The sequence below is a fragment of the Fusarium flagelliforme genome (assembly GCF_020744385.1).
Source record: "Fusarium flagelliforme strain FIESC 12 MPI-CAGE-AA-0113 chromosome Unknown B0J16scaffold_4, whole genome shotgun sequence".
NCBI lineage: Eukaryota > Fungi > Ascomycota > Sordariomycetes > Hypocreales > Nectriaceae > Fusarium > Fusarium flagelliforme.
This window is the reverse complement of record NW_025763506.1, coordinates 4999120-5018599: the sequence shown is the minus strand read 5'-3', so window position 1 is coordinate 5018599 and position 19480 is coordinate 4999120. Positions and strand designations below refer to the sequence as shown.

General features: G+C 46.7%; 8 protein-coding genes across 8 annotated transcripts; 5 read left to right on the top strand and 3 right to left on the bottom strand.

The window, feature by feature from the left end:
• B0J16DRAFT_288262 (uncharacterized protein) lies at positions 1 to 1332 on the bottom strand. The gene is made up of 2 exons (XM_046124167.1): positions 557 to 1332; positions 1 to 490 (listed from the first exon to the last, which is right to left on the bottom strand). The coding sequence occupies exons 1-2, from the start codon at positions 1293 to 1295 to the stop codon at positions 60 to 62; spliced, it is 1170 nt and encodes a 389-aa protein (XP_045983897.1). The 5' UTR covers positions 1296 to 1332; the 3' UTR covers positions 1 to 59.
• Positions 1333 to 1686: 354 nt separating this feature from the next.
• Positions 1687 to 3119, top strand: B0J16DRAFT_363225 (cadmium resistance transporter-domain-containing protein; the record flags this gene model as incomplete). The annotated part of the gene is made up of 2 exons (XM_046129856.1): positions 1687 to 2633; positions 2961 to 3119. Exons 1-2 carry the CDS (start codon positions 1815 to 1817, stop codon positions 3117 to 3119), a joined length of 978 nt encoding a protein of 325 aa, XP_045983896.1. The 5' UTR covers positions 1687 to 1814.
• Positions 3120 to 4433: 1314 nt separating this feature from the next.
• B0J16DRAFT_305977 (uncharacterized protein) lies at positions 4434 to 5869 on the top strand (the record flags this gene model as incomplete). The annotated part of the gene is made up of 5 exons (XM_046124773.1): positions 4434 to 4712; positions 4762 to 4798; positions 4875 to 4960; positions 5020 to 5405; positions 5470 to 5869. The coding sequence occupies exons 1-5, from the start codon at positions 4548 to 4550 to the stop codon at positions 5867 to 5869; spliced, it is 1074 nt and encodes a 357-aa protein (XP_045983895.1). The 5' UTR covers positions 4434 to 4547.
• A 2092-nt stretch (positions 5870 to 7961) lies between these two features.
• Positions 7962 to 10040, bottom strand: B0J16DRAFT_268445 (uncharacterized protein; the record flags this gene model as incomplete). The annotated part of the gene is made up of 7 exons (XM_046123487.1): positions 7962 to 8839; positions 8998 to 9185; positions 9247 to 9408; positions 9470 to 9644; positions 9709 to 9749; positions 9804 to 9872; positions 9928 to 10040. 7 exons carry the CDS (start codon positions 10038 to 10040, stop codon positions 7962 to 7964), a joined length of 1626 nt encoding a protein of 541 aa, XP_045983894.1.
• Positions 10041 to 10622: 582 nt separating this feature from the next.
• On the top strand, positions 10623 to 11554 carry B0J16DRAFT_321005 (Alpha/Beta hydrolase protein; the record flags this gene model as incomplete). Its single annotated transcript, XM_046125609.1, has 2 exons — positions 10623 to 10730; positions 10781 to 11554. 2 exons carry the CDS (start codon positions 10623 to 10625, stop codon positions 11552 to 11554), a joined length of 882 nt encoding a protein of 293 aa, XP_045983893.1.
• Positions 11555 to 12633: 1079 nt separating this feature from the next.
• B0J16DRAFT_267649 (fungal-specific transcription factor domain-containing protein) lies at positions 12634 to 14743 on the top strand (the record flags this gene model as incomplete). Its single annotated transcript, XM_046123452.1, has 5 exons — positions 12634 to 12912; positions 12983 to 13063; positions 13119 to 13810; positions 13874 to 14080; positions 14149 to 14743. 5 exons carry the CDS (start codon positions 12634 to 12636, stop codon positions 14741 to 14743), a joined length of 1854 nt encoding a protein of 617 aa, XP_045983892.1.
• Positions 14744 to 15592: 849 nt separating this feature from the next.
• B0J16DRAFT_356270 (major facilitator superfamily domain-containing protein) lies at positions 15593 to 17730 on the top strand (the record flags this gene model as incomplete). Its single annotated transcript, XM_046129461.1, has 10 exons — positions 15593 to 15605; positions 15661 to 15731; positions 15810 to 15984; positions 16060 to 16130; positions 16195 to 16355; positions 16493 to 16787; positions 16849 to 16906; positions 16961 to 17043; positions 17117 to 17376; positions 17406 to 17730. 10 exons carry the CDS (start codon positions 15593 to 15595, stop codon positions 17728 to 17730), a joined length of 1512 nt encoding a protein of 503 aa, XP_045983891.1.
• Positions 17731 to 18319: 589 nt separating this feature from the next.
• B0J16DRAFT_305970 (uncharacterized protein) lies at positions 18320 to 19399 on the bottom strand (the record flags this gene model as incomplete). The annotated part of the gene is made up of 3 exons (XM_046124772.1): positions 18320 to 18584; positions 18635 to 19028; positions 19111 to 19399. The coding sequence occupies 3 exons, from the start codon at positions 19397 to 19399 to the stop codon at positions 18320 to 18322; spliced, it is 948 nt and encodes a 315-aa protein (XP_045983890.1).
• Positions 19400 to 19480: the final 81 nt, after the last annotated feature.

Genomic DNA, 19480 nt, shown 5'->3' with positions numbered 1-19480 from the left:
GTTGTGTTGATTTAACCTGTACGCGTTGAGAGACGTGACTTTCAGAAAACTTAGCTAGTCTATACACATCCATAGCCTATTACATGTACCCGTACTACTAACCACGGCTTTTCCCCAGGCTTTAAACATTTAAGGTGAAGATTTTGACGGTGTTCCATCTTCCATGCCAGTTCACCTAGAGATCCAACGACGCCCCGACCTTCCAAGGATTTGAGTTCTGTTTTGAGAATATCCTTGAACGTTTTCATGACTAGCTGATTGGCACGGCGGGGGTTCGGTGCATTTACGTCAAGGCTAACGCTTGTGTCAACTGCTGTTCTCCTTTCCACGACAATATAATGGTCGGTCATCATCTTCCCTTTGAAAACGCGGACCTGATCTACGGCCTCCAACATCTCGACTGGGAATATGCAAAGGCAGTCATCGTGACTTAGAAGATCAGTCATGTCGGAAGCGGGACCTCCCGTCTTCCCAGGCTGGCTTTGCGGCACTGCCAGAAGGTCAGCTATGTACTAAATACAGCTCATGAGCGCCATTCATAGTTCTGGGATCATACCTTTTTGTTCGGTTGCACGCGTCTTGCTTTTATTGCGACTCGCCTTTACACTATTTTGTCGCGACATCGTCTTCTTAGCGATAGTGTCCTGTGCTTCAGGTCCCGGCCCTTTCTCTTGAAGTTTCTTTTCTTGTTGGAGATACGGAACAATGTATTTGTTCACAAATGGCTTCGACATGCCAAGAAAAATAGCGTCTTTCACAGCGTTGCGCATCCTCGGAATGTATTCTTCTCTAGCTGGACCATCTTTGGTGTAGTTTTCACTGACGTATACAAGTGCCGGAACTTTAGTCCATGGGGAACGCCTTGAAACTCTGTTGTCATCACCCACTTCTTCGCGCAATTGTTTCAGCAAAAGGGCTAAACCGTCGGTGTGGAAGTCTGTGTATTGATCATGAGGCTGGACTGAGACCTTCGCGACATGCTTTTGGTAAAAGCCTTTTGAAACTCCTTCATTCCGATCCAGGGCACGTTCATCTTTAGCAGTGATTTCGTATAGAAGACCTTCAACAGAGTGATGGCCGTCGGATTTAAGCACACTGGCGACACCTCGCTCGTTGATGTGCCATCGATATGAATCAAGAACGGCAGGTCCCTTGAAGACGCTCCCGGGACAGCGCTGGGCCATTTGGGCAACGCTCATATTACTTCCGTATGCGAAGTAGAGCTTGTTGGGAGGTTGTGAATGTGGACATGTTGGCCGGTGTTGTGACGGAATTGGTGTATTGGCAGAATACATAGCAACAAACCTAGTTAGTTATCTCAGTTGATTGAAGTTGGTGAAAAGCCATGAGATTTTAGAAATTCTTGGAGGGGTATGAGTTGGCAGCCCGATAAGAGAGAGCCAATTGTTAGGCTCCCAGTTCTCCACTTTGAGGGTGGATAGCGTTCTATGGGAATACTACCGGGAATAACATCTATCTTGACCCCGGCGGCTCGGCCTAATGTTCTTCTGCACAGCCTTAACTGTGGGTTACTTGCTCTGTACGTAATTTTGGAAGCAGGGAGTTCCAGCGAACTAGACCACCAAGAACAAAGCTCTTTGTAACCTTATATGTATGCTTAGTCCAGTGCAGAATAGCCGATCATCATTCATTACACTTCGCCAAGGCGCCAAGACTCTGTTGCCAGGAGAGTCTATGGGTCCGGAATAAAAGGTTCCGATAAAACCCCTTTATTAAAAAATTCCCATAATGACACGACACAGAGCTATCAAATCACGACCCTACAATCTCCATTCCATTGCACTGCCCCGATAATGGGCCTCGACTTTGGCAAAGCCGTCGGCACCGCCTGCGCCACATTTGCCATTACAAACGTCGACGACATATTTGTTCTCATTACATTTTTCACCGAAGCGTCCACCAGCCAAACACTCACCCCTCTCAAAATCGCCATCGGTCAATATGTCGGTTTCACGGTTATCATTGCCGTCAGCATGATAGGATTCGGCGCATCCCTGCTTATTCCCGCCGAACCAATTGGATTCCTTGGACTTATCCCCATGTTACTCGGCATCAGGTGGCTTCTTGGTCTCATCTTCAAAACGGAGGATGATGATGATGATGAGGATGCAGCTGTTGAAATATCCAGGACTGCTGGATTGAAAAGCATTTTCAAGGTTGCTTCTATGACTGTGATGAACGGCGCCGATAACATGAGCACTTATATCCCTCTTTTCTCACAAGCAAGAGGAAACGAGGTCGCGATATACGTTGTTGTGTACTATATCTTGCTTGGGGTATGGTGTCTTGCAGCCTATCTTATCATGAAGCAAAAGCATATCCTACGTATTGCCCAGAAGTACGCAGCAGTTGTTGTACCGTTCTTCTACATAGGCCTGGGTATATTCATTGTCGTCGACTCAGATTGTTATCCGTGGTCGATTGAAAAGATCGACGATGATCTTGACACACATCCGGGAAAGGTTATTTTGGGTGTTGTAACAGCGGTTCTAATGGTAACTTGTATCAGCTTGATGCTTTGGTTTAAGTTGCGAGAGCAGTCAGCTCAATCTGTTCCCGATGAAGAAGTCTCTGACGTTGAGAGTAGCTCTCAACAAGAATCACAGCAGGAGGTCTGTAACGGTTCCGATCAACCCGTTACCGTTCAATCGGTTCAACCCGATACCGGCACAGGACAGAAATAAGATTTAATACGATAATATCGTCAAAGCTTTGATCTCACTAATCCTTCCATCCTTGGCTTCTGTTTTGGTGGTCCCCGTTGGTGAAAGGTCTTTGCCTGTAAAACGCCCCCTTTATGTACAGAGTCTCGTGGGAGCGCCAGTCCGTTTCTATGCTAGCGCTTCCATTCTTACTCAGTTTTTGTTGAAAGCAACTGGCCAACACCATACCTACACAGAGATAGTCTGTATGGTTTATCTCAGCTGTGACAATTCAAGTGTCATAACGGGTTCCTGGATCAGGGAACCAAGGTGCCTGCAGGATGTCTTCAGCCGCTTCTTATGTTAAGAGGAGAGCAGCGATGCCGATTGCTAGCCCATGCATGGCCCCAAGGATCGCGGAATTTACGCTGTAGAAACGCCAAAGATAAGAGCTGAGGTTGGCTGCTCAAACAAGCTTAGCTCCAGTTGTTGGCTTATGACAGTTGAGTGTACATCTTCCCCATTGGTTTCACAAGCGAATGTGGCTTTTGACTAATTTGCTTATAAAAATGCTTGATAAGTGGAATCGCGATAAGGCTGGTTTTACCCCAGATCGTCGCTCTTCCAGTTGCTCGGTGCCCGCGGATCATGACTCGACAACCGAGAGGGCGGAACTTTCCGTGCGTACCACAGTTCCAGACTGAGTCCAAACTAAGCCACAAAACACAACGTGGACTAGCTCTGTCAGCCTTCAAACGTCAACGAATAGCTTCATAAGCCAGTCATTACCGTGGAAGGCCCGAGTGACACTAAGAGGCTTCTAAATCTTCAGCTCTGTACGCCATTAACGCCGCAGTGGGGCGGCGTCATCGTTTACTGATTATTTTAACGGTAGTTACTCCAATCCTTGTTTCAATACGCCCGTCTGTCAGCGGAGGTTGGTGGTAAGGCTTGTTGAGAAACAAGATCTTCTGACAGATCATAACTTGGCACATCTTCTGGAACGATTCGAAGAACCTCTATCTGCATGTCAGACGGGTAGGCTTGCTTTTTCGTTAACAAATGACTGGGAATATCCCCATCGTTACTGGTTCTTTTTTGGAGTAACAAATAATGCCTCACCACTGGCAATGATCATCCAGCCCCTTGTTCTTCATTTGCACTTGTTGACATCGCTCCAACTCTAGGTCGGCTATCCGAAATGCCGCAGGGACTAACCTCAGCCTGCGTCATTAGACCCCTGTAAATGGCATTTGAGTCCTGATGCAGATCAACTCTTAGCGAGGAAGAGGACTCAGGGGTTTGTTTGACTAAATGTCATTATATCAGGTCATCCAACGATCCCGATTGGCTGGTGATGTTCTTTGCTAATCGGACTAAGTATTACGTACTGAGGGTTACAGAGATGAGAAGAGGCCCCTTTGGCAAATAAGATGATTTGCCCACTTCGGACCTCCGCCTTGAATTGATCTCCCGGGAGTCCAGAGGATCATTTACAAGGATCACACAGATTACGAGAATAGTCTGGTTACCAATATCCAAACAAACAATGCTGTTACTAGACCCAGCGGCCCACAGTCTGTCTGTACTGGACTTGGTGAGCAAGCTAGAAGCACTCTAAGAGTGGCTGGTCTTGCCGGAAGACTGCCCGATTCATACACATGATACATAGCGCAAAGTCAATTTGCACAACTCCCTGTGCCACTCCTGCTTGAAAACGCCACACCAGAGATAACGGGCAAAGACTGACTCGCGATGCACTTGACTTAACTCAAATGGAAGTAGAATGAACAGGAGTTACCTTCCCTAAATATATGCCGATGGAACTTTTGCAAATGGATCTACATTCGCGTCTTTCTTTCAGGAACTTTTGTTTTGACAGCCATGGTCCAACCGTTCCCCGTCTACCTGCCCCGGCAGAGGGAGTTGATCGCCACATGGGTAATTCTGCCTATGCTTTCAAATTTCATTGTCGGTCTTCGGTTTTATGCCAAGACGAAGACGAGGGGCGCTTATGGGTGGAGTGACTGGATGATCATAGCATCTGCTGTAAGCTATCCGGCTGTTCACGACAGTCGTGTTCTAACACTCTTGGCAGTTCTTTACGGATCTCTTTTTTGTCTTTCTTATTCTTAGTGGGTCTTTCATTCTGTGCATCACAGCACAGACTGCAGTCGACAGTTCACAGCTAACACATCTGCCGCAAAACAGTGCTTGTTTACGGAGGCATCGGCATCCCTGGATATCCATATACCAGTACGACAGAGCCAACTGATATTTCGTTGATCCATGATCAGGTACGTTGGGATTCGCGGTGTTTGTAATGATCCTGTAGCTAATGTATATGGTCTTCTAGATCGGCTGGGCCAATAATGTGGTCCTTGTCCTCGCAGTCTACACCTGCAAAGCATCAATTCTTTTCTTATACCATCGTGTCTTTAAAGGCCACAATGGCCCAATGAAGATCATCATCTACGGGGCATCAGCTATCACAATGATATGCTTCTTGGGAAGTTTCATCGGTTACCTTGCCGCCGTACAACCAATCAGCAAGTGGTGGGCCTGGGGCGATGCGACACCGGAACAATTCCTGGCCATGGCGAATATCAACATCGCCTATGACGCCCTGACAGTCTTTACTGACTTCTTGATCTTTGCACTCCCGCTCAAGTCAATCTGGGGACTGAATATGAACCGCGGAAAGAAAATCAGTATTATTATTTGCTTTTGCTTCGGCTTGATGTAAGTGGCCTCCATCCATCGACAAGCTCATACCGAAGAATCATTGTTGACATATAATACTTAGTACTTGTCTCATTTCTCTTGCTCGTGTTGTCTTCACACGTGGGTACCAGTGGAAAGACCTATATGACGAAGGAACCGTCTGGTCCCTAGCAGGAGTCGAGCCAGTGGCAGGTATCATCTCGGCGTGCCTCCCTGGCTTGCGTCCACTCATGCCCAAGACGCTCAAGATGTCCTCTTACGGCACTTCGGCAAAGCCCAGTAGATTCAGGACTGGCGCTACTACCACGACAGATAATGCTAAGCGAAGCACCATCAGGGATCCTAACCCATTCACGGTCCTCGGTGATGATAGTTCGGTGACAGAGTTCCGACACGTTGTCAGAGCGGTCCCTTCGACGTCAGAGATAAGCGATGAATATATTGAACTTGAAGAGCGGCGGCCAAAGGCTTTCGATGCCTAGGTGGTGTGTTGTGTTTCCTTATGTTTGCAAGGCTCTAATTGCAAGAATTACAAGAATTACCTATCTACTCACTTCATAAAGATCTGTTTTGTTCGTGTTCATTAAGTATGGTAATGCTTCCTTGAAAGGAAAAGAAGTTCATTGTATACGGCATATAAATATTTCAAGCTAAAGTAAGGTGAGAATTGAAACAGCGGCAGTCAGACCTACTTTCGACGACTGAATGAAGGTAATGGCCACCAGCTGCCTGAACCGCCTGCTTTCATCTTAGGCGCAGGCCGCTTAGGCGGAGGCCTGAGATCAACCGTGACGGAACGGTACTCAGTGGGACCCATAGTCCCATCAGGTAAGAGAGAAGCTAGTGCATCCTTAGAATGCTTCAGAGTCTTGAGGTCTTTGATGATCTGGTCGATCTCTGCTTCTGTGGGCGTGTTCTGATCACCAGATTCGATAGCCTCCTCTATCTCTTTCTTCTGGCTTTCGTAAGCAGCTTTGAGAGTTTCATACGCAATCTGATCCACAGCTGCGCCCGATTGCCTGGCTCGCTCGATCACGTAGTCCAGATACGCAATTGTCGTGTCGTTGTAGGCGACCGTGGCACCTGCTTTGAGATATCCACCGAACTTGGCAAGAGCTTGCTTGATCTGAGCATCCTCACTTCGGAGCTCCTTCACCTCCTTATCAAGCTCGGCCTTTAGTACCTCGGCGGCCTGCTTTGCACTATTGTTCTTGAGCATAGCCTCAATAGCAGCAGCATTATCCATCTTAGTCTGCTTTTTGATGAGATCGTACGAAATGTGCAGGTGTAGCTTCCATCCGTGGGAGCACTTCCTGCAGTCTGTGCCCTCGAGATTGAATGCCCAACATTTTGCGAGCTCGGGATGCCCTTGGACCTCCTGTGGCGTGTTAAAGTAGCAGGCGTTATGACAGATAGACTTATACACTGTTATCTTTTTCTTGCTGGTGGGGTCATCGGGGTCGTCCTCAAAACTGAGGCATTCGGGGGCGCCGCAAACCGTATGGGGCTTGTTCAGGGTACGCTTCTCAAGCGCCGTCTTCGTGATGACCAGCATGTCTTTCAGCTTGGTGTTGTCATGCTTGAAAGTCTCAATCTCCTCAATCTTAGCCTGGAACTTCTTCTCGTTGTCCTGAAGATTCTTGAAAATTCGAGCATGGGCTTCGCCATTCCTGTGATGAAGGTTCGCGTGCGATTGAGACTGAGCGTCATCTTGACTTCATGAGTTGGAAGCGAAAGTGTTGTTTCAATGAGACGTCGCGCCTCCTCAGATGACTTCTCCCAGCTGGTGACGAAGTCGTTTTTACCCGGCATCTCTTTACCGAGCTGCTTGTACGCGGCAAGGTATCGGAAGCTTTCGGAATCGAAGAAATAAAGAGTAGGAACACTAAGCTTGATGCCAGTGTTACGATTGATCAGAAGAGCTTCTAGAGGCTCGCGAGTATCACCAAGCAAGTAGCTTGTACTTCTCGAATTAGTGAAGCCAAAAACAATATTTTTGTTTGTATCCTTGTGGAGATGCGAAAGAAGCTCAGTGAGACAGAAGTCGAAAGTTGGAGTTAGACGTGAAGTATTGGGCTTCATCAGAAACATTTGCCATCACCTCTGCGAAGGTTCTGGACTTTCGTAGAAAGATTGGGTTTCAGCGCCATTTCAGCGTCTTCCACAGCCTTGATCCGAGCTTGGGCAACTTGAAGTTGATTCCCAGGGACACAGAAGGAGTGGCACTGGAGTATATCAACGTAGTGCTACAATTTGTTAATCTTTGCATATCTTTAACTAAGATAGTATTACTTTAAAGTGCGCCTTTCTATATAATAAATGCCTAGTTGTCGGATAGTGGTTATTGGGATATAGGATTGCCTGGAAGCTTTCACGGCCATCTGTGTTTCTCTTAGCTGCGTAGAGAGTGGATTAATCTGTTGAAGTGAGTCATAACTAATAAATTATCATACAATCATTAGCAGATTACGTTATGTTTACTTGATTAGGTGATAAAGCACAAATAGTAGCATATAAGTAATGTAAATTAGATACTCAGTTCTAGTGATAGAATCCACACTCCTTGCCTGTTCCTTAGTGAGAAAAGGGTCTCTTACGATAGAACTCACTCTTTTCAGGTTTTGGCTCGCAGGGCTCGTCCACAACATCTGGATCGAGAAACCATGAGGGATCACCCTCACTGAGGGTGATACTCGACCCATTCCCTAGCCACCCAAAACAATTTCCAGCTGGGTCAGCCGATTTCCAGTTGAAGTCCTCCCATCTCGGTGAACGCAGTGTTTCCAGACAGTGATTAGAAGACCCCGGCCACAACCAGACAATGCGTGACCCAGACCTTCCTGTCTTGTACCAAGAGGAACAGTCATCCGTAAAAACAGTTCTCTTGAAGTACTCCTCAATGTACTGGCCAAAGTCAGCCACACGCTTGGGATCTACGTCGAATGTTGCATAATCTTCCTTCTGCATCTTGCGGAGTAGCTTCACAGCGTAGTTAGCTTGTGCTTCGAATACGCTGGTCAAGCTCCCAGACCCCAGGCCAGTATTTGGCCCACCAATCATTACGAAGTTGGGAAAGCCGTCAACAGCTATTCCCAGGTATGCCTCGGGGTAAGGCTCCCATCTCTCCGCAAGTCGTAGTCCACCTTTTCCGATCAAATCAAACTCAGGAGGTGCTTCCACATCATATCCTGTGGCACAGACGAGCAAGTCCAACTCGATATGCTGTCCAGAAGTCAATTCAAGCCCCCGGGGCGTGATTCGCTTGATCCCTTGGTTGGTCAAGTGGACATTGTCTTCCTGAAGGGCTTCTAGATAGTTTGCCCCTGGGGTCAAGCGACGACATCCCGGGGCAAATTTGGGCAGCAGAATATTGATAATGTCCTCATTATTAGCGCTTCGCCGCCTCATATCGTCCTCGATAGATCTTTGAGCTAGGATAGACTCCTCGGACCCTCGTATCGATATGGGATGCATGCAGGCTGCCTCGTCCTCAAGAAGCTTCCTAATACGAAGAAACTCTTCAGGGTGCCTGGCCATATACTGCTGCTGGCGCTTAGAAACTGTATGTCTGTTAGTAGTGGAAGAATTTCATAGACATGCCCTTACTCACACTGCGTATCTTTGGGGTCTTTCCCCATCTTTCTCATCGCTGAATCACCAAATCCAGGGGCAACCCAAGTCGGTGAACGAACAAAGCACCATAGCTGTGTCCCTTGGAGCCGTTGCAGAGACGGAACAACTTGTATGCCACTGGATCCGTTTCCTATAACCCCGATCGTCTTATTGCGAGGGTCATAACTTATTACAAGTTAGTTCAATGTAGTAAGTGCAAAGGTAAAATAGGGGACAAGTTACAGACCTCTCATCCCAGCCCCCAGTATGCATCAGCTTCCCCTCAAAATCTCCGAGGCCCTCAATTCTAGGCCAAGCAATCTTGTTCAAGCCGCCTCGGGCAGAGATGACAACATCTGCAGTGTCTTTGAAGTCGGCATTAGTCTTTAAATTGCGAACATTAACATGCCTATGAAATGTCAGCTTTGCTAAACCTGCCAAATTGTTTAGGGTTGATACTCCAATATTACCATTTGTTCAGCTCTTCATCCCACGTTGCGTCTTCAACTTTGTGAGAGACTTTGATAAAACGCATTGCGCCATAACGCTCGGCAACGTCTTGCATATAGGCACGGATCTCTGGCCCTGGAGCATAGAGCGATGACCAATAGGGATTGGGCGCAAAACTAAATTGGTACGAATAAGCTGTCATCGGATTTTTATTAGTACCCTCCACATCTCACCCACCACCTTTACCTTTTACACTTACATGGAATGTCGCAGGCGAGTCCGGGGTATCGGTTCAACCACCTTGTAACTCTTTAGCCTCAAACATGACTGCTAGCCAGAATAAGATCAACTTACCAGACGCCGGACACCTCATCATTCATGTCATAGACTGTGAGATCAACATTTCTAAGCCTCTGGATAATTCTACAATGTTCAGCTCTAACGGCCGGCGGTGCTGATGGAGAGGTCGATTAAATACCTGATTGTTGTGTAGATGCCACAAAACCCAGCGCCTATGATGACTACTCGTAGCGGGCGTTGATTCTCGACTGGGCTATCTTTAAGAGAGAAAGTTGAATGAGATTGAACCATGTTTGCTGGTAGTTAGGTAGTCCCGAGAGGTAACGATACGTTGTTGTTCTTCTGTGTGTTTTTTGCTGTACACTTCGTTGAGTATTTGGCTAGTAAATATTCAAAGAGACAATAGAATTATAAACATCTGCTCGGCAATTAATAACAACGCCTATTTAGAGAAACCTTAGGAGGCAGGGATCAGCATTCCGAGGCACGGTATGTTTGCAACCAGGTTTCCAGATCAATTCCTACATACCTCTTGCCACAGACTATCCCTTGCCTTTGAAATAGAAAGTCTTTCATTCGTAGCTCAATACGCCCATGTCATGGGTTAGTCTTGAACTCTGGCTGTCAACCGAGACCGTCCCAAGGGCAAGCCTCGGTAGCGCCTCGGCATAGCCGACAGGCAAATGGAGAAAGCTCCTTCACCAACGCAACAATGCTGAGATAAGCTCTGTAAATTGTTTTAGGTTTTGTCAGTTTTCATGTAATATAAAGGCACCTGGGACAGGGACCCTGTGTTGGTGTTCTGCACTACAGGCTTGCCATCTCAGATCACCTTTCCACTTACAAACAAGCATTTGAACCCTAGGAGTGACAATGGCCAACATACAAGACGTTGATATTCCGACATACGATGGCATTAAGCTTAGAGGTACCCTATACAGCGCTGGTGCTAAGAGGCCATGTATTATCATGAGCAGTGGTGTGAGTAGTTATGGACTACCTATTTGCTGAGACTGACCGAGTATAAAAAGTTCTCCGGTACTCGCGATCACTTTTTACCCGACTTTGCTGCGCGATTCAACGCGGCTGGCTACGCGGCCCTGGCATTCGACAACCGATGTTGGGGTGACAGTGAAGGCTTGCCTCGTGATGAAGTCGACCCTACTCTTCAGGCACGTGACTACCTTGACGTCTACAACTTCGCTGCAGCGCACCCTGACGTCGACTCATCCAAGATTGTTTACTGGGGATCTAGCATGTCTGGTGGAAACGCCATATGTGCCGCTGTCATGAACAAGAGCATTGCTGCTCTTGTTGTGCAAGTCCCTTTTGTGTCGGGCGAAGCCATCAGTCGCCTACCTGGACCTCCAGCGGATCTTTTCATCTCCAATCGTCATGCAGGGTCAGAGGCTCGAGTCCCGGTGTGGCCAATGTCTGCGGAGGAGGTTCTGGATGGGAGCTTCAAAGGTGTGCTGAAGGATGTCGGTGCAATTCCGTTCATTGAAGAGACAACCCGGCGTGGTATGAAACACACCGAGACCTGTACATTGCAAAGTCTCACCAACATTACTCTTCACGAGCCAATGGCGTACATCCATCGCATTTCTCCAACGCCAATGCTCATGGTTGTAGGAGACGGAGATGTTACGATTCCGACGCATTTACAACTTGAGGCCTATGAGAAGGCATTGCAACCAAAGACTTTGAAGATCGTCAAGGGAGCCGGTCATTTCGAACCATATTATGGCCCAAGCTTTGAAGAAAATGTCGCGGCCCAGGTCGAATTCCTCAAGACAGTCTTGTAGTGAGAGACAGGTATCATTCGGCCTGGTTCGATAGAGACTAGACTAGATGTATAGCTCATAAATGTATTTTGATTTGCCTCTCGATCTTTTCATCACCAGATTACTCATGTTTCAAGACTTTACTGAAACAGACGGTTCATTCTCATCTCGGCTCTATTCATCGGCATCTGCAACTAGAACGACGAAGACTACTCGCTGATCTATCCCCAGGTGGTATGGAATAAGGTTCACGCCATGACGAACACTAGACCAAAACTGGGCTTCCCCGCATGTCTCCCGTGGCCTCCTCCCCCACCGTAAGTTACATTATTCCGAGGTCCTCGAAACTCCCGAGAGCTCTTTAAGCGTCAGTTGCATTCTTCTTCTCCCTCATTGTCAATTTCTACACTTCCTACCAATTCATGTCTTAGACAGTATGGCCTCTTCGCAACCCTCAGCGATGCGGTCGAAACCTCGACGACATCGCTCTGTCCAAGCATGTCTCAATTGTAGATCTAGAAAAGTCCGATGCGACGTCTCTCTGCATGGCCAGCCTTGCACGAACTGTTCACACGATGAGAGAGAGTGCCAGATATCTCACGGCATGGCTGTTTGGTAAGTAGACTAGCCGCGACTCATTTTCTTTCCTTTGGAATCTCTATTAACGTTTACTTGATAATAGGAACCCGGTCAACTCTAGAGCGAAGCAACGAGCTTCACAACAGACCGGCGATGCAATAGTTGCCAAGGACAGAGACCCCAAACCAGCAGCAGCAGCAGCAGCCGAGAACAGTGATGTTGTTAATTCTATTATGATATCCGAAAAAGCAGGCTCTCTTGACTTCCTCGAGGCGGCTGAAGTAACCACTCCATGGAGCTTAGGCTCTATCGACATACCAGACTTCAATGATCTGCTACGCTCGACATTTCCATTCTCTGGGGAGCAACAAAATCTGCCAAGCCTTTTCGGTAACGCCAGTGCCGCCCCAAAGGATTATTGTCCTGACATTCCGCGAGCATATGCCTCTCAATATCATGCTGGACCGTTCTTGCCAAACGACTCGGTGCCATTACCCTTGGACAGACCATTCAGGGCGGTCATGGGGCTAGTCACATACTCACATTATCGATTTATATCAGCTAGCAACATTCACGCCATTCCACATCAAGATGTAACTTATCTGGAGGCTCAAGGTTGTCTCCATGTGCCGATAACCCCAGTTCTCAACGTTTTCATGTCCAAGTACTTTGCATATATACATCTATTCCTACCACTGATCGACGAGGGAGAGTTTTGGGACATGTATTACCAGTCAAGTCAATCCACGAATAAGATATCGCTCTTCGTCTTGTTTGCCATGCTTTTTGCCAGTTGCAATGTGAGTCAACCGCCTGCGTACTTCGACATTACTCACAGTGTTCCACTTACTGACTTAACTGTCCGTCCAGTTTGTGCCTATTGAGTACCTTAAACGATTAGGGTATTCTGACATCCACACTGCCCAGGCTGATCTCTATCGCAAAGCAAAGGTGAGGTTTCTCTATACTCTTAGGCACAATCAATCAGTCTAACCAGCAGATATAGCTACTGTACGATTTTGACATCGAATCCGGGCAGTTACCCCTCGCTCAAGGAGCATTGCTATTGATGAATTGGGTACCCAACGTCCCTGTCACCAATACTTCCCCAAATCCTTGGAAAACCTGGCATAGCCTTGCTCTTCGCCATGCTGAGAATATCAGCGCGCATCGGTATGCCAGGGTGACAGACGTGTCCGGTTTGGCTTCTCCCTCGAAAAAACACTACTTTAGATCTGTCCGCCGTCTTTGGTGGTGTTGCATTATCATGGACAGACTTTCACCTCTGTGTACAAGATTCCGTCCTCAGATCACCCCGGACTCGTCCACACTGGAAACCTGTGTGCCCCTCGGCTTCAATGACTTCCAGTCAGAGATTCATCGCTCAAGGGTCTTTACACCTGCAATCAAACGTCGGCATATCGATCTGTTTTCCAAATTCTTGGAATTGATACTTATATTGACAGATGTACTCGCCATTGCATTCCCATTTGAGTCCAAGGTTGAAATAAGCCCTGAATCAACCGCGACCAGTGATGCCCAGGTTCAGAAGTGCCGGCGCTTACTTGTGGCCTGGTATAAGTCGACAACTGTTGATTTTCCTATATTGGATTGCCAAGACCAAGACCGTTGTGTTGACTCAACGGGCCCAAGCAATAGCGTCATCCTCCATACGAACCTCATGTATATCTATTATCAGTAAGTCCTTGATTAGATTCGTTTGTACCATCTATGCGCCCTTGACGCTGACACCCGAACAAGCACTGCTTGCATCACCTTGTGCAATTATAGAATCTTCAATCTGTTGTCTATGGTGCCTTCTTCTTCTATATCGAATGTGGTTCCAGAGGGTGTGGCTATTCAAGGGAAGGAGATATGCCGCGAGGTCGACTGTTCTGCGCTGGGATTGACGAGATGCGTTGGAATATTGACATATTACCGCCTTACAAATTGCGTTCCAGTCTCTGCGTAAGTCGGCATGGTTGATTGTTTTTCTGCAGGATATCACACTTTCATACTGACTGTGATCGGCATAGCGTGGCTTGTATCGCCATTCCCCTAGCCTTACAGCTTATTACTTCACGGCTGTCATGCCTCAGGCGGGAATTGGCTTTGGACCAAATAAATCTACGCTCGGATATTGATCCATTTTCCAAGCAAAGCCGGCTCGATGTGCTGGTAGAGGCGACGGATGCATTGTTACCTCACTACTATGGCGTAGATTGGGTCAAGGAAACAGCCAAGCATACTGCGGACCTAGCACAAGCTTACAACCAGCAATTAGCACAGCCAGACCGAGAAGCCATGACAGATTGGGGCCAGATCCTCATCAAGTCTCCAGGTACGTATTTGAGACTCACATGGACGGTTGATATGTGTATCAGCCGGGGAAGAGTTCCTCAAGACCAGGATTTCCCATCGTGTCTCCGCGATGGATGCGAGAACAGACGGGAGTCTCTCGAATCTCGAGACAAGTTTGACGCCTGCCTGTATTGGGACAGCCAAAGTAGTCCATCATCTGATCTGGACCGGCTTCTGGGTTTGACGGAACCATCAGTGGAAGAGGTTTGTGATGAAATGATGCTTTTCGAGAATGCCTTTGTCGGCGAAACAGGAAGTGTTCTTACTTGAGTCTGATGGGGGTCAAAGAGTCACAGCTGTGGCTTTCTAACGAATATGTAATGTACTGCCCTCTTTGGAGTAGAAATGTATTTTTGAATCTATACACTGGACCATGTCTCGCTTGATGCTTTACCATCCATCATCTGTCACTCGAACATATCGTGATGTAACAATTAAGAGGGCATGAACTTGATAGAAGGAGTCGCGTTTGTGGATCCCCAGGATAAGAAGTTTGAAACCCCTGCGAGTTGTGTCGTGCCCTTGCAGAGTACGCGCGGCCATTTGAGTTAGTTCCATCCCCGCATTCTCTTCTGATGACCATTGAGGCTTGACAGACCATTGACGTCTTGAAAAGGAAAATCTGCCTCGGGAGCTATGCTGTTTCTGGCATCGCTCTTCTGCACCCTCGGCAACAGAACAGCCCCATGCTAGACTAGGCCCAAAGTAGTCTTTATAGCGCCATCGGTTCGATATCGCGGGGAAGTTTTTGATGTGCACACTAACTAGATTCCTCAACCTTATTTCTCTGATGCTACAATAATGATAGGCAGGGATTAGAAGGTCTAGAGTATTGGTCTCTACTAAGCAACCTACCTATAGGTCTTGATATATAGTAACCCCTTTATGAGCCCAACTCTGAGCTGAAAAGAATCGTCATCTTGTTCTTGCCTCAATTCTAAACTCAAGCTTTACTATCATACAGTTAAGAAGCCAAACTCGCATACAGTAAAATGCAGCAGCAACATGAGAGCACAAGGCATGTACAATACCTACCCTTACTACCACGTTCTGCAAGCAAATCTTATTCTAACATATTTCAGTAACTTTCAAGAGTCAAAGGTGTCTGGCACTGTTGATATGTCAGTCACAGGTATGAATCCATGGTTAGAAATTAATTATAGAGTTTAATGCTAACGAACATCAAGACGACAGTAAAACTGCATATGGTCTTTCTTTGACCCCAACTCCATCCGACGACCCAAATGATCCGCTTAACGTATGAACTATCCCTTCTGTCAAGCTACAATAACGATGTATGGTCGTTTGGAGTAATGACCTGACCCCTCTCTGGAAGTGGACCCGGGGGAAAAAGAACACGATTCTGCTCCTCCTCGCCGTATATTCCTTTCTTGTCAACGGTGCTTTAATCGGCCCGAGCGTCTATGTCAACCTCCTCGCTCAGCGGTTTGATAAAACAACCAGTGAAGCATCGCAGCTGGTGAACAATCCAAATCTTCTCTTCGGCTTCGGTAGGTACAGAACAGTCCACTAGGGCATTAGGAGAAACTGCTAATACCAGGACCGTATGGTTGCGTCTTGAACAGGCTCCCTCATTTTCGTTCCTATGTACCACAAAATCGGCCGCAGACCTACGATGCTAATCTCGATCATTATTGTGAGTTGCATCCACCTGGCACAAAAGGAAAGTCTTCCGTCTTATAGCTGATACCACGGAATAGTATTGCATCGGTCTCCTAGGCTGTGCTCTGTCTAAATCTTACGGTGTCCTCATGGGCTTCCGAATGGTTCACGGTTTCGGCTCATCTGTTTGCGAAGCATTGCCAGCGCAAGCCGTGGCTGATGTCTTCTTTCTTCACGAACGAGGAAAGGCCCTGGGCTGGTATACCTGTGAGTATCACTATTACTTATAGCCATTGGGCTTCATCTCTAGAGTCATCAAGACTGACATGTTGATTTAAAAGTTGCACTTGCAACCGGAACTTTGAGCGCTACTGCTGCGAGTTACATGTTGTCTAGTGGATTATCATACAACCTATTCTTCTGGATAGAATTCGGTCTCGGATGTGTCCTATTTCTCGCAACTCTAGCCTTTTTCGAGGAAACAATGTACCTTGAGGAGCGTCAACTTACGCAGCCCTCAGATTATGGAGAAACCAAGGCCGGTTCCATTAAAGACGAACGCCAGCCATCTTCGGAGTGCAGGGAATCCAGGCTTGAGGAGTCTGTGACAGTTCCACCGAGAAAAACTTATTTGGAGCAATGCAGAATATTTGGAAAGACGGACCCCAATGCTCCTGTATTCATGATGATGGTAAGACTGTTCAGTTTAACTTCGGCAACCCATAGACCAAACACTGACGGAACACCTACAGATCCGATCTTTCACTTACCTCATTGTCCCCCCTGTGTTCTGGGTCTGCTCTACATACGGTAACTACTTCCCTATAGATACAGAAATCAAGTTGACTGACTTATTATACCTAGGGATGGTTATTGGACTTGCGGGTCTTGCCTTTACATCTACTTTCCCAATCATTGTTGCCTCGTCTCCATACTCCTGGCCGATTGTAAGATGCCCTTCATTGAACCTTTTTTCGTAATGCTATGAGATGAATGTTTTAATACTAACTACGAAACCAGGAGAATACCGGTCTTGTGGCGATTTCAGCATTTACTGGCTATTTGGTAGCTGCAGGGCCCTTTAGCACTGTCCCGGATCGCGTCTCTGCTTGGCTCACCCGTAAGCATAACAATATTCAAGAAGCCGAGTACCGTCTTTGGTGTTTGGTGGTAGTCTTTTTTGTCTCCCCGGCAGCACTCATCCTATACGGCTATAGTGCAGGAAACCACTTGCATTGGTTTGGACTTGTCTTTGCTGTGGGGATGTTCCAGTTCGATAGGTGTTATGAAACGGCCTTTCGGGCGCAAGCAATAACACGGGCTTATGTTATACAGGAGCGTTCTTCTACCTCACCTACACCCTCGCATACACTATGGACTCTTATGAAGCCAAGATCCCTGGGATGCTGATTGCGATGAATCTCGGCAAACAGTCTATCTCGTTTGCCTTTGGGTATAAAGTGATCGACTGGGTACAGGCCTATGGCTTTATAAAAGTGTTTGCAGGCATATTTTGTGGTACAATAACTATCAACAATCTTTTTGTTCTTGTTTTTCTTATTTTCGGAAAATGGTCCCGACGATGGCTCAGCACTACCAGTCTCTCTAGGATGCACAGGAAGAGCATCGAATAGGATGCCGGGGCTACGGAACTGTCTGTATGTATCATTAGCCAGTTTCAGGAACTCCTTGATTTGTTGACATCTTCGAATTTTGATCTTTATCTATTTCATTGAATAGTTCGTCTGGTAATAGTTAGTTGTCTGCAATACATAACATAAGTTTTTATCTCTTGGTCGCCCTCCGAATCATTTCCGTCATAGTGCCTGTCTATCGACATGTACCAAACTCGATATCTTGTCTTATATCTATATACAGTACTAATGTTCAAAATGGACATAATATGTAGCTGATTGACTATATAAGTCGAGCTTCCATTTACAAGACAACCAATTGATACCAGGACTCGGTCTATTGGATCAAAATGTTATATAAAACAGCTTGGATAGCTTCCCAGAAATGTACATACATCACCAAGCGGGTGAAAGACACCATAGAAATTCACAGGTGAATTATTCTTTACTCAGAGACCCGATCACAAACACGTCAAACCAGTAGGGTTCATCTTGCACAGTATCCTGTCCAGGAGGAGGTATAAGAAGGAAAATCCAGTTTACAAGATAATAACAGTAATTCCTACATACTAATGCATATACTACTACCCTATCTCCGTGCATTGTCATTTGCATTAACCAAAAGGATAGTTACCTTGTCTCGCAATGATTCTTGAAGCCAGCCCGGTAATCCTCGGATCATAGAAGTCCAGCTTAAGCTGGGAGGCACAATGATCTGCGACCCGAAGCCGGAAAGAACCTGGTTAATGATTCTGTCTGCGACATCTTCAGGCGTCACAGGCGTGTCCTTCAGCTTTCCTCCTTCTACAAGGTCTCCTATCAGTGGCGTCGTAACCCATGTGGGATGTACAACACTTTGTTGCGTCAGAAAGAGGTTCTGTATGTTGAAAAGCAGGTTACTAACCTAGTGCGAACACGGGGAGCCTTGTATAGGTGTCTGAGCTCCTGAGCAAGACCTTCGTGGAAAGAGAGTAGAGCAGACTTGGTGGCACCGTAGTCCACATTTGTTGCTTGTGTGGCAAAGGAAGCCTGACTAGCAACGTTGACAATGTGGCCATGGTTCTGCTTCACCATGCTTGGTAGAAACTGCTTGGTGAGAAGGATAGGAGCGATAATGTTGACATTAAAGATTGTCTTGATGCCAGTCTCCGACACGTCTAGGAGAGAGTACGTATTTACAAATCCAGCGTTATTGACGAGAACGGTCGGGTTCCCATGGTCGGCTCTTATACGATCAGCAGTCGATGATATGGCTTCGGAATCCGCGAGGTCAACCTGGTAGAAATACGTACTGGCAGCTATATGAAGTCAGATTCGTGTTAGAATATTGCACGGTAAATCACAATTAAATGTGGGTTTTGAAGGACAAGTGTGACTTACCAAGCTCAGTGGGAGGTGTGTTGCGATCCAAGATCAAGACCTTAACGCCTTTTTCGGCAAATCTCGAAACCAAGACAGCTCCAATCCCACTACTACCCCCAGTGATAACCACAATCTCACGGCTCCAATCCCATGTAGGGTCGTGAACATGATTATTGATCGTTCTCTTGGTGTACCAGGCGTTCAACTTTCGAAGGGATTTAAAAGCAAGGAATAGTCCAACAACCATCTGGGCTTTGGAGCTTTTGGCTAGTTCAATGGCCTGGGAGAAAACCTTTTCTTGATCCATGACTGGCTGTGACACTGTATGCTTTTGATTGTGATGCAAATTGAATATATGTTGCAGTTGATGACAATGGTAGGATTGAGT

What these genes read in the sequence shown, in the direction of transcription:
- B0J16DRAFT_288262 (XM_046124167.1), bottom strand. Translation starts at nt 1,295, where the DNA reads ATGTATTCTGCCAATACACCAATTCCGTCACAACACCGGCCAACATGT. An exon ending in GCGTGCAACCGAACAAAAAG is followed by an intron (nt 491 to 556) that starts GTATGATCCCAG and finishes ACCTTCTGGCAG; the next exon opens with TGCCGCAAAGCCAGCCTGGG.